Source organism: Diadema antillarum, unplaced genomic scaffold (assembly GCF_040938485.1).
Source record: "Diadema antillarum isolate AM-2024a unplaced genomic scaffold, OU_Dant_1.0 scf00000029, whole genome shotgun sequence".
NCBI lineage: Eukaryota > Metazoa > Echinodermata > Echinoidea > Diadematoida > Diadematidae > Diadema > Diadema antillarum.
Window position 1 is genome coordinate 2378569 of NW_027270918.1, and position 16622 is coordinate 2395190.

Genomic DNA, 16622 nt, shown 5'->3' on the forward strand with positions numbered 1-16622 from the left:
GTTGTCGACTGCATGAAATGCCACTGCTGCTACGTTTTTGTGGTTACAAAGATACTATTGCCGGTTTGACTACTCCATATTATGCGAACATGATTTGATACCAGAATGAATAGTTTGTTAAATACAAATCTTCCCAAATCATCTAAATAATACATTTCACATTTTGAAATAACATAATAAATGGATTAATTAAGTTTAATAGTGAAAAAATGTTTGTATATCCACATCTTAATCGGTTCATAGAGACAGGGTGGATATCCAAGATGGCAGCTTACAGGGACAGTGAAGAAATTTCTGCAGACGACGACGTAGGACGCTTTGTACCTCCTCTGGCCGGGATGTGCATAGCTTTTGAGAAATGTCCATTGTGTTTTACGACAAGGAGACCGTTTACATGTGCATCTTGCGTAGAAAAGGGCGATTTCTGTCACTCTTCGAGCAAATCTGCAGAGGCTGAAAGGTAAACAAAAGATCGAATACATTCGCATTGCAGTTAATGACAATGGTTCATAGCAGGCAGCGCGCGCCGCTGCTCGCAGCTGCAGCTCCACGGCACGGGCCACAGTCGCTGTGTCACGCAGTGTCCAAAACATTGCAATGCACTTACTGTAGCTGAGAGTTCTTTCAATTCAATGCAGTTGCGTTGCTGTTTCCGGAGTTGAAGGCAAGCCCAAGGTACGGATTGGCAGGTCTTCAAATAAATGAAGCTCTGGCTCCGAACAGTTTCGCTGATTGCCATCATGTGGTGCAACACGACATTATGCAAAAAACAAAACAAAACAAAACAAAAAAACCAAGAGGGTCGGTAGGTCGGGTTTTTGTTTGTTTGTTGTTGTTTTTTTTATACCGGGTTAACCCCGTCGCGGGGCGCTGTAACACAGTAACAGCGCCCCGAAGCATCCCATGCGATTTTTAGGAAGTACTGCGACGCGTACAATTCTGTCACAAACTCACCGTTCAAAACGACACATGGATTCGCAACAAAAAGCCACATGTTGTAATACCATAATGTTGAATATTTTAGCCGACTATGTATTACTCACCATTACCTCCGAAAACAAGAGAAATCGCCATCATCTTTGCTGGAACCCCACTCGACACTATCGACACTGCCGCTCGCCATTTTGAAAATATCACGTAAGTAAATTGATCTGGGCATGCGCAAATGAATATTCATGTTTACGTCATCTGCCATATATGTACATATGTACAATGTTGCTCGTAGTTCTCGGACCATTCATAGCTATCAGTATCATCATCATGGAGTTCAAAGATGCTATCAAGGAATTAGAGGAGGAGGCTGGAATTAAGTTTAAAGAGGAGCAGGTAGAAATAATGGAAAGCACAGTGAAACAGAAGGACACCTTAATGATATTGCCAACTGGGTTTGGCAAGAGCGTTTGTTTTGGTTTCCATCACCAAATCTTGGATAAAGTGAGTATGCAATGGCATCAATAAGTACAGTGAAAGTAGCAAACTGAAGCCATACAGGGTACTAGTTATGATTAGATATTTCAAATCATGATAATGATAATCATTATATCACTATCATAATCTTATATAATTTATCAAGCAAGGCAGGTTCTGATGACATATTAATAATATTAAAATATCGATCAATTAAAGCAAGCATGGTTATGAGATAAGGAAAAATGATTATTGATTGAACACGAATAGAAAGGCTTGCATTATTGTCACCTTCCCTCCCCAGGTATATAGTATCACGATCATGAGAATGAGTACTAGGGACATGACATAATAATTTAGTGCTTATTTTATTCCTAATGCGAATGAGAAGGAAGAGAATAAGTGTATGAATATGCTTGTACATTACCATCACCAATACATAAAAGGTGTATCACACACTCGTATGTATAAATAACAATATCAATATGAAGCTATAATTGAGTGTATAGTGTTATTAGATATAGTGTCGATAATAGTGCAAAAAAAAAGACACTAAATGTTTTGAAAATGACATAGGGAGCAGTGGAATACAATCCCCATGACCATATGGATGGATCTGAAAGGGTTACTTTCTAGTTTTTCATTAACCAATCCATCATACCTTTAAGATGAAAGCCAGTCTAAAACTTTATCTATATTTCATGAGAATGAAAAAAAAAATCCAGGAGAACACTGCAAAAATGATAAAATCAGATTTAAAAAAAAAGGAAATAATGACATTCTGATATAAAAATTTCGGAAGACACTTCTTGTCCCATTGCTATGAATGAATGAATGAATGAATGAAGAAAATGAAGGACTACTCAGAGTCAACTTTATTGATCTGTATATCACAGTACATAGAAATTTAGCTTCCAGTTCATCCAACTTGTTACACACAAATAATCATTAAACACACATGCGTGCAGACACACACACACAATCAAACAGCAAGTGACATGCCCGAAAGAAAAAGACAGGAAAGGATTCCCATACGGTGGAATTCTTTGAAAAAAGAAAGGTCTCTTTAATAAATAATCAAACAATCCTGAAACATTGAAAATAGACAAGACATGTATGTAACAGAAGTGTATTCAAATCAAATCACAGCAGATAATAAACATGAAGCAAAAATGAATATGAGTCCCCAAGAAGCAGAGCTTGTGAGTGGAGCCCATTGTGAATGTACAACATTTTACAGTGTGAAAGGAAACTTGATTTATAGATGAGACATCTGGGACATTGCCCCTGCAGACTGTTAAAAAACAAACAAATAAAGAAACAAACAAAGAAACAAACATACCCTCTATCATGAAAATCACCTGTTATTTTCTTAATCCGTCATATCTCCAGATGTTCATTATGTGTGCACTTCCTTTATTGCAAATAAATAATGAACCACACATTCAAAATGTGCTTTAAAAACGAAATTAATAAGTGCCGGTAGGCCCGATAGTAAATCAGCGCCCAGCATGCGTTCTTTTTTGTTACATCTCATGAATATTCATTTCAGATCTCAGCGAGCCGTCCGGGTTATTTTCCACACGCATACATTGCGTATTATAGTATGTGCTACGTTTTATCCATATTCGCGCATGCGCTGTGTAAGTCGTACCACAATACGAAATGCGGTAGGACTTTAAAACCCTCGGATAAACTCTTTCACAGGGCTCTCAAAACAGATCATATTGTAAATCGACTTCGCCTGCTGTGATTGTAAGTATCTTATCTAAGAGTAAGGCTACTAATTTCAGTATAAAACCCTGTATTTTGGTCTCTGGTCACGTAAATGCTAAGCCATATCAGGTGCTTCCGTGACAGGATAGGCCTTGCTGTGCGACCCCTTTACGGTACGTATTTGTCCGTATGGGGTCGCTGCTGCGGTTAATACCGGGTCTGCATTTTTTCTTTGGGGCAGTGTCCACTGTTTGGCGGACTACATTGTTAGCACCTCCACAGTGCATTTGCGGCATGATTCGTTTCTGGCAATTCTTCAAGTTCAAGTTCAACTTTGAACAAAATATGGCGCAAATTTAATAGTTAATACACTCAACACTCAAGCGATTTGTTCAAACTAACAATAACATCTTGCCAGGGCCCAGTGCCAGTGGGCGAGGCAGAAACACTAACTGACAAATGGTCTTCTTTGATGAATTTAGCAAACAGCTCAAAAAAAGTACCTTCCAGTGAGATGCTGGCAACCGAACTCTACACAGTTTTGCTGCCATGACAGCTGGTTACGGATACTGCAAAAGTAGCCATCTTGGCAGTCGCGCTGCGCTGCCGTGGTAGCTAGCTATGCGCATGCATGCATTGATTGGATTTCGTACATGTGCATGCATGTGAGCCAAAAAGCTAGCTAGCAGTGTATGCTAAACGTATAGCCTGCGGCCCCACGCGCCATACGGCTTTAATATGCTTACGTGTACCGTACAACATGATTTACGATGGGTTGATGTGATGAAAAAATATTTTTAGACTTTTCTCATTCTTTTGTCAGTTCAAAATGGAAAATTTTGGGTTTAAAACTGTTTACAATTTTAGACGCTGTAGAAAGATGAAATTCATGGAAAAATTTAAACTCAAAAGAGTAAAAAAAAATAAATAAATAAAAAACCCGACCCGAGATTTCTGTGATTTTCGGTCGGTCGCAAAGAGCAAACAAACCATTTTTTTTTTTTTGGCCTTATGTTGCCTACCAATACACAATATTTCTAGAGCCTTTTGTTACTGTATTAGAATCCAGTAGATGGTCTATATAGGCCCTACTAAAAAAGCTGATCTGCATACAGCTACAGGTTGTACAAGCTAGCATGGTGCATAGCCATTGCATGGGATCTCAATCATGATGATGTACATCTCTGCACCCAAATTTAATGAATTTCCTACGTGTATATGATAGATGAATACATAACAATAACAAACACGTACAGTGCAGTACAATCCCATCTTACATCAAACACGGGTATAAATGAGTAAAAAGTCAGTTCCCCAAATTATAAGTATTAAACTAGACCTACTTTGTGGCACAACATTTCCTTACAACAAATGAGGATATATAGTGAAATTCCCATTATAATGAAGTCATTTCTGATTACCATTGATAAAGGAGAACAAAAGAAGTGTGCTCCTTTTTCACACAAAAAAAAAACAGTAGCTGATAGACTCTAATAATTATTCCCACACTTTCTTGAAAAAAAAAAAATGAAGCTATTTTGAATACAGAATTGTATTTGAGCTAGAGCTGTATAAGTATTTGATACCTTATCTGGAAAAAGAAGCAAACGCGAACATAAAGAAAAAGTTACTGCACACCGCATGCTGTGACAGTTGTTTGGTTCTATATGCATTAAAAAAAAATAATGTAGTGACAGTTTATATATGCATAAACAGACAAAGAAAACTATGTAGTGAACATGTCATCATGATCTTGTGACTGTTGTGACTATGTTGAGGTGGTTGTATGACATTCACATCATTTTTTTTTTTTGTTTCAAGATGTTGAATATGTGTATGTAATGTGTGATTTACTTGAATTTTCATAAAAACATTGTTTTTCAGTCTGAAATATTTTTCTTGATGGGCATTATTCTCCATTATGAAATTCTTGCTTTTGTTAATCTTACAGTTTCCCATTTTTCTCCTCTTTATCCTTCTGTTTTGAGGTTTGTTTGTTTTTTTTAAACAACAGAATAATTCAAATTGAGCCTTTTGCCTCGTTTGCTTGTTTTAAATCATAATACGTGTATGTGTGTTGAAACAGGTATTGTGAAAGGAGAGACAGGCTGATGCGACTCAGGAAAGAAAAAGAACGCCTGTCTGCAAAGTGAGTGATATCACATTTAATTTTTTATTTTTTTGTCTAAGATAAAAAATAAAAAGTGAAAGCTATTCTACAGCACTGATGTACAATGTATGTAAAGTGTTTGCTACCAGTCATGAATTCTGGAGAACAGGATCAATGCTCAGATTCCTTATTCATGGGACCTGAAAAAATAAGTGACATTACTTTGAATATGAATTTAAAGATGTACAGTATATCAGAGTTCACAACTTTTCTGAAAAGTCAGTATATCAGAGTACACAACTTTTCTGAAAAGAGCCTTCAAAAATTATTGTGCAAGCTGTATCTGACACTTGTGAACACAATAACAGGGATAGATTTCTGCCTGATTTCTGCCAATGCAAGAGTTGTTGGCTACACAGTCTAGGCTGGCATTATTGCCCTTCCAATAGGCATCGGACATTCATTATGCAGAGTATTAGTAAATACATTGTTGTATACCATTTTCTGCCTTTTATGCAGATCTATTTATCATTCTTTTTTTATTCATTCATTGTGTCATGTAGATGATATCCATATTTATCATGGTTTTTACATTTTCTTTCATTGCTCACCAAGGCTTTGTGAAAGACTGAGAAGGAAAAATGCAATAGCAGAAAAGGTATGGACATCACATTGCGTCAAAGTCATCATTACACTATAATGCTACACAGTGTTTTCATACATTTCACATGATGTAAAGTTTGAGTTATGGTTTGCATGGAGTGCAAATTTTTTGCTTCTTTTCATATCTTTTTAGGTACATGTACTGTCTTTTGAAATCAGTTTGTGAAGACAAGAATAAGTGACAGTATTTTACAAACCAAGAAGGAAAGCACAGGGACATATATCTATAATATGGATGAAGTTCTCATTTTAAAGAGCCCCTGGTACAAGACATTTTTTTTTTTAAATGACAATGCAACCTCTTTGTAGAAAATACACAGTTTAGTTACTTTGTCTTTTGCTTGTGACAGTTATACAGTGTACTATGTGTGTAACATACTTGAAAGGATTGATTTCTTCTAGCATTGAGTGTTTGTTACCTTATTCCTATGCAGCACTGGGAAGTTTCACTAATGAAAGGAAGGTTACAGATGACACAGAAGGCCATCACTGACGAGAAAAGCAACCTAGATAAAGGTGTGAATGAGTTCAGTGGAATATCTGGCATCCCTTTAACATTAACAATTGATATATTTCTTTGTTCTTTTTCTTTTCATCCTATTTACGGTGTATATTTATTTGTGGAACCTTGTTTTTTTTTGCACCAAGTTCAGGAGGAGGAGAAAATAGAAAGGGGCACTCCAGACAATTAATATAATTTGACATCAATAAGTGCATAAATCGATAGTGCCATGTACAGATTTGTGGAACTTTTGTGATCTTGAGCAGATAAACCAATACTCTGAAAAACCCCAAATTACACTAAACAAGGATGATGACGTAGGAGACTCACACGTTCCAGTATTATGATAATAATAATAATAATAATTGCATTTATATGGCGCTTCATACTGGCGTTTCTAAGCACACATAGCATTGTAATTCCATTAGAATACCTCTTGCTTAACAGGTTCACGTGTGTAGAAGTTATGCATGCTTTCTTCTTCTTTTTTCTGCTTCCTTGAGCACCCAATCATGTATTCTTATGTAAATCTGGTAGGTCATCATCCGTGTTCATTGTTATTATGAATTTTGAAAACATTCTTATTCTTCATCCCAATCACTCTGAATATTGAAACTCTGTACCCAGTGTCTCCAATTTATAGATGTTCAGATTCAAAAATCTGATAATCATCAGGAGGTCTCTTTTAAGACAAAAAGGAAAAGCCTTCATGGACATCAGCATGTGGGCATCTTCTGCTGTTGTATAGAAGAGAGTATAAGTATACCAAGTATATGTGACATTGTTTGTTGACAACTGACAGATCTATTTGTGTGTTTGTTTTTGACTTACGTTTTCATGTTGTTATTAACCACTATCAAGATCAACATGATTTCCTAATACTGTGTCCATATTGGTACTTTTTATTGCTAAAACGTGATCCCTCCTTTTATGTAAAAGTTACATTTGGTATCATTAATGCCACCTTTACTTCTGTACAGTGAATGAAGAGATGATAAGTAAAGATATTGCCACTGTAATTTGACGTGACAATTGTTTATGTTTTTATTTTGTACAGATAAACAGTCACTCCAAAGTGTTGTTGAGAAAAAGAAATTGGAGAAAATTAGAAGGGATGAACACAACAAGAAATTGCAGAAGATTCAAAAGTATATGGGTAAGTGCACCTCTTGTAACGTAAGAAAGTGATGTTAGAGGCCTTGCAGAGAGTTGCTTAAAGGGATCATATAGTTTTGGTTGAGACCTAATTTCAGGTTTCTGACATTTTTTGGTGAGATAATGAGAAACCTCTTATGAAATACGAAAGAGCATGTAATTCCATTTCTTAAAATGGTATGTTCTGTACTATTTCATAAGTGTTTTCTTGGTATTCTCATCTCCACCAATACTGTACCATCCCTTTAAAGTGATGAGTAGATAGTCGTCAAACAACAATTACAGTGATAGAATGCCTGGTACGTAATGACTTTCGATATTAAATGTGGAATTACACATATTTAATAGACATACATGCTTGACAATCATAATCACTTTTATTTTTCCTTATCATATCAGCTCAATATCGTCTGTTGAGAATGAGAAGGATGTTAAGTTGTCTCGAACACTATGGGTTTAGTGGCAACTTAACGCCCTTATCATTCTCAACCGACGATATGATGAGGTTATGTTGTTTTCTCATGTTTGAACCAATTGATGTTTGCATTCATTCCTAACTGTTAACAAATTTCCAATAACTATGGTTACAATGTACATGAGGTTCTTCCACCAATTCAAACTCTTGAAAATATCTGTTGAATACAAATATGTAGTATTCTGAGTATCGAGAGGGAGTTGTAACTCTACACTGTCTCAAGGAGCAAACATGGAGGCATAGCCTCTACATAGTACGATGTGTTAAAGGGAGGTTATATTTTGGTTTAGATGGGGCTTCAGGTTTCCAACTTTTTTGTGACATAATGACAAACTACTCATGAAATATGAAAGGGCATACAATTCCAAGAGGGATTCAAAGTTTATTTGATGAAAATTGGTTTTGAAATGGCTGAGATATCCTTTAAAAAAAAGAAAAAGAAAGAGGTCCTAATAAAAGGTGGGACCCATCTTTTAGGACCACTCTGTTTTATTTTGTTTTTGGATATCTCGGCCATTTCAAAACCAATTTTCATCAAATAAACTTTGATATCCTCTTAGAATTGTATGCTCTTTCATATTTCATAAGTGATTTCTACTTATCTGGCAAAAAGTTAAAATCTGAATCCCCACCTCAACCCAAACTATGCCATCCCTTTAAGTTTGTGTGGTTGGCACATTAACTTTCTGCAGAGCACATAGGAACAAATATTGAGAGTCGGAAGGAGTCGCTGGAGGAGAAGAGTGAATTGTTGCAAGTCAAGAGGAGAGAGAAAATAACCCAGCTGCTTCATCATATATTCCCCATCACTGAAATAAACCAGAGGTGAGTGACGTCACAAGTACCAATGGCATTTTACCATGATTTCACCATTTGATGACATATATGGTATCCCGGGGTACCAAATAAAAATCAGCCATTTTGTTGAATTTGTATTTCTTTTTTTAAAGGTTGTACCCTGGGTGCCAAAAAGTGGGAAATTATTTTGGTGCAGGAGCTAGAGCGCGCTAGCCACTGCACTGCACTGAAGCACACGCTATTAATATTGCTAGCACAGCATACCATGCATGCATAGTATCACATACTGTGGCATGGGAATGACTGTAGACGCACACACCGTGCATGCATTTCTCTGCGGCTGTCCTTGAGTGGACGTGAGGTGGCGCTACACAATGTGGTACCCCGGGGTAATGCGTGATGCATCATTTTCAGGTGGAGCATCTTCAGTCAAAATTTGTGGTTATGAGCATGTACAAGGGACTTATGATAATGTGCCAGTATCGCTGAATAATTCAAATATTAGTAGTTTATTGATGAGACAAATTTTCTTCACCTGATGACAGTATCGTAAGAGTGCAAATTTACTGTATGAGTGTGTTGCTTGCCAAACGCTCTACCCAAAGTTTCTCTGCCAACAGAGTATCATTCCTTGTGAGAATGTATTGATTTTGTATAAGATTTTATCATGTTGTCATGAAATGATTTGCGTGAAGCAGAAGTACGTGTATCTGTTTGTAGGGCATCAAACTTGCCTTGTCATCTGATCATAGCACCTTGCTCAGCTGCAAACAGGAGTATTGATGAATGTTTTGATCATACTTGTTTCAGCGTGTCACACGAGGAAGGGTGGCGAGAGGAGGTCAGCCTGACTGACAGTAAGGTCGACGAGCAATCAGCAGAAGATGAGTTGGTTGCTGCCCTCGCTGAGGCCAGGATGACTTCCTATGTCAGGGGTCGTTGGGTTGAGACCATCAACAATGGGGAGGCACATTACAGCATAGTTCACCCCCACGTCCAAATACCAGCCAACGGCGACTACTCGGCCTATGTAGCATGTGGTGAGTGAATTTTTTCCCCCTAGTTTGTACTTATCATTTTAAGTAAAGCATCTCATTACACATACCCTGAATTAAATCCACTTATGTCTTTATTCTCAAACTAAATTTCTGTGTAGATACTGGGTCATCCTTCATCATGAATATGCAGAAAGCATCTGATTTCAAGAGGGAGATACCTTCTTCTTTTTCTTTCTCCTGTGAATTTTGTTGATTAAGATTGTGCATGTATTTATTTGTCCTTTCTAGTGTGTCAGTGTGTAATGTACTGCTTGATGAAGTTTCATCCCATGCATTTATGTTGATTTTGTTGTTGTTGATGTTGATGTTGACGTTGTTGAAAAAAGGTTAATTTCTCTTGATGTTGTTGAAAATAGGTTGATTTCTGTTGATGTTTGTGTTTTTGTTACTGTTGTTGTTGTTGCTGCTGCTGCTGCTGCTGCTGCTGTTGCTGCTGCTGCTGTTGTTGTTATTGTTGTTGTTGTTGTTTAACAAAAATAATTTCTGTTGTTGTCTTTGCAGTTGTGCCCCAGGAAACAGACATCCCTGACCCGGATGCAGAACTTGACCTGCACAATCCTGGCCACCAGGTGGCAGCAGCTCTAACCTACACTGCGCAGCTCGTAGCTCACATAGCCAACACACTGGACGTGCCACTGGTCCGAAGGGTACATTTCAGGTAACCACCAATAACAATTGTCTTGTCTACATCTCATGATAAATTTACTACCGGTATATATTTACTTTATTTCATTTTATTAATTTATTCATTTTAGTGCTATGTTTGATTTCATCTATATGACGAGAAACGTTGTTTCGGCATGTATGGAATGATCTGAAATCTTATGCTGGAGTGTATTGATGTCATTGTTGAGTAACCCTTTATTTGCCCAGGCACTTAGCTTATTAAACTTGCCAAGCATTTTTCGTCAGCATTCAGTAATCCATCCAAAGTTAAAGGGTGTGTACACTTCTGGTCGAGGTGAGGATTTAGCTTTTAACATTTTGCGAGATATTCAAAAACCACTCTATGAGATGTCAAAGAGCATGCAGTTCTAAGGGGTATCAAAAGTTTATTCGATGAAAATCGATTTTGAAATGGCTGAGATATCCAAAAACAAGGTGAAACAAAGAGATCCTAATAAAGTTGTGGCATGTCGCCTTTTATCATTAACACTTTTTTGGATATCTCAGCCATTTGAAAACCAATTTTCATCAAAAAGACGTTGAATCCTTCTTAAAATTACATGCTCTTTCATATTTCATAAGAGGCTTTTCATTATCTCACTTAGGAATGTTCAAAACATGAATTCCTACCTCAACCAGTACTGTACAGTCCCTTTAACCTAGTTGAAGATTAGCAAGGCCATTCAGGTGTAACAATGAGCCTCAGTCCAGCAGGAAGGCCATGGGGACACAATAGAGATTAGGGTAATTGGGTAATCTCTATTCATTGACATCTGTGTCAATTAGGCAAAGAAAGCACTCCAACATGCATGCTACTGTACGAGCTGAAATTTTCGCGGTGGTTTTATTTTCGCGAATTTCGCGAATCGCCTTTGAACCGCGAAAATAACAACACACGAAAATGATAACGCGTGAATAACTAAGTTCAGTTAGACCCTCGCAACCACGAATTTAACAACACGCGAAAATGTCCTCCAAGTAGCAATTCGCGAAAATATCTGTAGCGAAGATTTCAGCTCGTACAGTAATTAGCGCCCAAAGCACAGCAAGGGTTAAGCAGAATTTTGTCTCCTCATCAACTCTCTAGATGTAATTTGTGTAGTATACTTGAAAGTTAGCCTTTACATTCATATTTATGTAGCACTAAATCCCAAAATATGCATAAACAATATCATTTGTGAACCTGTAATGTTGGAATTCTTCATTACAAGTTGAAAACACAATGTAAGAATATTTGCCGTAAATGTTTTGAAATCTATTCACATGCCAAAACTCATTTGCTCAATCTTTGCAGTCGCTTTTGTAAATCAGAGCTGAGCCGCCGTGAATTCTCATCTGCAGTTGACAAACTGAACAGCAGTGTGCTCTTTCTCTGTTTTAGTCAGGTAAGTGCTAATACACTACACGGTTTGAACTATATATGGAATGTGTAAAAAGTTGTAGTACCTTGAGCTGTGAGTTTCACCCATAAAGCAATGCTGGATGGTCAGAAAGTCCTGTTTTTATTTGTGAATATTAGAAACACAAAATTATCCCTTTTCGTTTCACACTAGTGCCATGTATTTTGACTAATACAGAACTTGGGTGTTTGGTGGGTTTTTTTTGGGGGGGGGGCAAGGGGGGCTGAGGTGCATTGAGGTGGTTATTTGTTGTTGAACAAAATTTTTTTTTTACAAGGACGACGATGTGATCATGTTGGAGAAGTACAGTGAATTTCCCACTAAATATCTGTGGGCATCAGTCATGTATTGGTGATGTTGAAGAGATATGAACCATTTTCAGTGTATTTCAGTATTCATTGTTACTGTTTGTTTTATTTTTTGATGTATCATTTTAATAAAGCATGACAGTCCTAATGATCAAGCCATTTCTACATTGTTTGCTGAGTGGCCTTACATGCAGGAAAATCCTCACTCTTGTAGACTCTGACAACTATTTTTCAAAGCAGAACAGAACATGCATCCAACAATTAACCACTTGAGATAATTTTTCGATTGATCATGTTTTAAGGGCGTAAAGACCTTTGCAGTATGTATGTTGTGCTATGTGAGAATTGTCACATTACATCAATTTTGCGAATTGTTGATTTCTTATTCGTTGTTGTTTTTTTTTTCATCTTTCCTATTTTGTCAGAGTATATCACCAGAGAAACTGCATCCTCATTACACACTAAGAAACCTCATCACTTTAGTAGCCAGCGACACTCCAAGTTATGGCAGGTAAGAATTGCTACAAATTGCAATTTGTTTGTTTGTTTGTTTGTTTGTTTGTTTGTTTGTTTGTTTGTTTGTTTGTTTACTGTCTGTATGTTTGTGTGTGTGTGTGTGTGTGTGTGTGTGTGTGTGTTTTGTTTTTGTTTAAGTTGATTCCAACATATTTTTCTGAAACTTAAGACTGGCAATGCAAGTGAAAGGTAGAATCAATGTAGGTCAAGGGTTTGCACTGAGACCCAAGTGATAAAGCAGTCAATATTTGTTTTATAATTGTGAGAGAAGTACAGTATGTGATATAGGAAATATTGAATGATTGAAAGTCAGAGCATGATGTAAAACTGGTGTTACAGAGATTCCCAGTCTAAGATGTGTTTCAACTTTTCAAAATGTAAAGAAAAAAGGTGTTTATTTTATAGTTTACTTTATCATAATTCTTCTGTTTGCACCTGCCAGTATCACCTTGAGGGTTAAATGCCAGATGTTCATGCCATTTTTCCTCTTTCTCCACACAGGACAGCTGATTTTGAGGTGCACAGTGACCTGCTGCTTGCTGCCCAGACCTCGCCCAACCTAACGAGTATGCTGAGCATGTCGGGCAGTGGAAGTCTGCCGGAATCTCTGGATGAGGAGGAGGACAGCATCGCTTCGGACCAGGAGGAGTGGGAGACCGTGCCCACCAGCCTGCCTCTTCCAGCGGAAGGCATTGGGGAGGACGTCGCAGGTCACAGCCCCTCCCCGCCCGAGGCGAGTCCGTCTGTGATGAGCGTGTCCACCCTGCCGCAGGCAGCGGGGCTCATGTCGTCGGCCGCCGCCTCGGTGGCGTCCCTGTGGAGGGCTGCCACGAGCCAGCGGGAGAAGAGGTGATGATATGAGTCAAGGAGCTTCACAATGTGGCTCCTCGCTGATTTTCACGTATCCAGCAAATACGCTGAGTAGGTTTAAGCAACGATCCCACCGTTTCACTCATGAAAGCTGATGGTAAGCCGGCCTTCATGTACAGCTGGTATTTCGGCTTTGTAAAGGGGACTGTCTTTTGGCGTCAGATTTCTGGCATCTCAGTCACATACCACTTTGGTCCTAGGTGACAGGCACATTATGGTCTGACCTCATTCAGATTGATTCTTGTTGCTCTTCTCTGTGACAATTCTGTGGTGTTTTCCATTATAGCATAATCATGTGCACTCTTTAGATTGCAGTAACAGGAGGACCCAATTCACACAGGAAGTTTAAATCAAATCCATGATTGAAAGTAATAGTCCAATGATTCCACGAATTAAAATGAATGCACAATAGGCATACCTTGCAAATGGATGTGTCAGCATGTGCAATGTGTAACACGCATAAATGCAGGTGAAAAGTCTGTAATCCTTGGACTTGTAAACTACCTTTGTAAATTCCGGCCATGATGTGTTAGTGTGTCACAGAATGCTGGCCTAGGTCCTCTTCTGGTTTACCTGTGGGTGAGAAGAAAATTTGCTGAATACTAGACTGCCCTTTATAAGAGGTGTAGAGAAAAAATGGTATCACGCAGCCTGTTACACTGTAATTCGTGTGTGCATGTGTGTGCATGTGTGTGCGTTTCTTTTTGTGTGTTTTTAAACAGGGATCAATGTCTATTTTAAAGTGTACCAATAACGCTGCGTATACTATTTGCTGTATTTGTTGAATATACTTGAGATATGCCCTCTGCAAAATACTATAATTTTTTTTTTGTCCCTCAGATTTTGGTTATTAGAGTTTAAATGTAAATTTTAAAGAGTATGCAGAAACAAATGTGATTGAAAATAGGCTAGTTGATCACCTGATTCTTTCAAATGAATGATCGTGCTGTCGATATTTTTATTTTCCAAATATGTCAATTATTGTCATGAACGATAGTGATATGCAATGTGTGCACTTGATCAGCTAACCGATCGACATGGAATCTCGATATTATTCATAAAAAGGTACTGTATAGCTGGAACACGCAAACTTCAGTACCGGTGCTTGAAATGGAGCACAAATGCCAAATTGCTATTGAGATATTATCTGAATAATGGAAATATATATACTTTGAGGGGCTATTACAGGAGAATTATTGCTGTTTTTTGTGTATTTTAGCTGTACACAAATTTGATTTCCAGGGTATTGGTACACTTTAAACCAGCTGTATTTGTGTCAGATTCCATCAATGTGAACACACCAAGGTGTGGATCTTACTGTAATAATTGTTGCGTCAGTAGATGATCATAGACGGTAACTGCGTCATCAATGGGTCTGTACAAGGAAATGACACAGGTTTCCATGGTGCTAGTTAAAGACACAATATTTCTACTTCTCAGCTCGTCATGACTCTTGCAGTCAATTGAATTGTAGGCATTTAATACCAAATTCTCTGTCCCAAGTCAGGGAGTACACTGCATGTGTGATTGGGGGAGACAAAATGAGCTGATTCAGTTCAATGGCCCAGTATGTTTATGCAGAGGGTCGGAAAGTATGCCGTCATAGAATCAGTTCTACCTTAACAGTTGCCTTCTATATCACCTGCACATCATTAAGTGACAAAGAGGTTTCCGTATGTCATTCTGTACTAGTTTGAGCTCTGAGCAATCAATCTAGGGAGGGATACGTGTTGGCTGTGATTATATGTCTCTATGTGCCAGTGGAACTTTGTATGAAATTTTCATTTGAGAGGTACTGTATGTGGACATTTTATTAAGAGAGGAAAGATATCCCTACATAGTCCATGTAGTGAAAAAAAAGCAACAATGAATAAATTGTTATAGTTTGGGAGCCACAAGATAACATGTATCAATCATGGCTATTTCTGCAAAGAATTGTGTGTATGTAAAGTGCATAGCAAATGGTCCACTGATGTGAAGGCCTAAAAGGTTTAAGGCATGGCATGGCAGAGTTTGTTAGCTCCATCAGAGAAAATTTCCCCACATGCATTGATTGCGAAAGTATGAAACACAGCAAGATAATATTCCTTTCATATTTTTTTTTTCGGAATGCAGTGTCACTTGCTTGTTTGCTTTACTTTTTTTTTTTCTAATTCTGGAGTTGGGTGTCGAACTAAACTCATAGTTGTGAAATCACACATGATTATCTAATGGACTAAACTATTTGATCTATGGTTAGTGTTAAACTTGATACATATTTCCTGGCAGTTTGAAAGGTGATTGCCCAAAAGAGAGTGGACATACAATGTAGTGTGTGTGTGTGTGTGTGTGTGTGTGTGTGTGTGGTTGTATACTTTACGTAAATTTGTTGTTTTTGTTTTTGCTTGTTTTATTTGGAATGGTGTGTGTGTGTGTGTGTGTGTGTGTGTGGTTGTATACTTTACGTAAATTTGTTGTTTTTGTTTTTGCTTGTTTTATTTGGAATGGTGTGTGTGTGTGTGTGTGTGTGTAAGGTGTCAAAGCAGTTGTTGCCATCAACCTCTGCCTTGTAGGCTCCTAGGGGTTTATAAAAAATGTTTTGTCTATTCAATCAGTGATGATGATTTCGGTTTCTGCCATTAGCATTCAATTTATGTGCACTGCCCCCTAGTGACCATATTCAGCAGTCATTGATATGCAAATGTGCCGTGCATCATGTGTTTTGAAGTAGATGGCCTCTCAATACGTGAGCAGCTACCATACTGTATCAGATACCATTGTAAGAGCTGTAAAATTTGACTAATGATCACTGATGCAGATTGACTGATTAATTTCTGCAATGTGTAATAATAGAATGGGATCTAGGTGATTGGAACAAAAACAAAAACAAAATGAAAATGCATCGATGGAATGCGCTCTCATAAAACGATATGTCTTTGAATGAAATTAAGTTGAGAAGTATTATTTCTGATTGTCATGGAAACTGTATGCTCAAACAT

General features: G+C 37.7%; 1 protein-coding gene across 1 annotated transcript; it reads left to right on the top strand.

Annotated features, from left to right (window-relative positions):
- Nucleotides 1–263: 263 nt before the first annotated feature.
- LOC139739031 (beclin 1-associated autophagy-related key regulator-like) lies at nt 264–14075 on the top strand. Its single transcript, XM_071649649.1, has 11 exons — nt 264–460; nt 5210–5272; nt 5849–5891; nt 6331–6412; nt 7456–7554; nt 8721–8853; nt 9637–9866; nt 10386–10542; nt 11845–11935; nt 12684–12769; nt 13276–14075. The coding sequence occupies exons 1-11, from the start codon at nt 264–266 to the stop codon at nt 13625–13627; spliced, it is 1533 nt and encodes a 510-aa protein (XP_071505750.1). The 3' UTR covers nt 13628–14075.
- The last annotated feature ends 2547 nt before the right edge of the window (nt 14076–16622 follow it).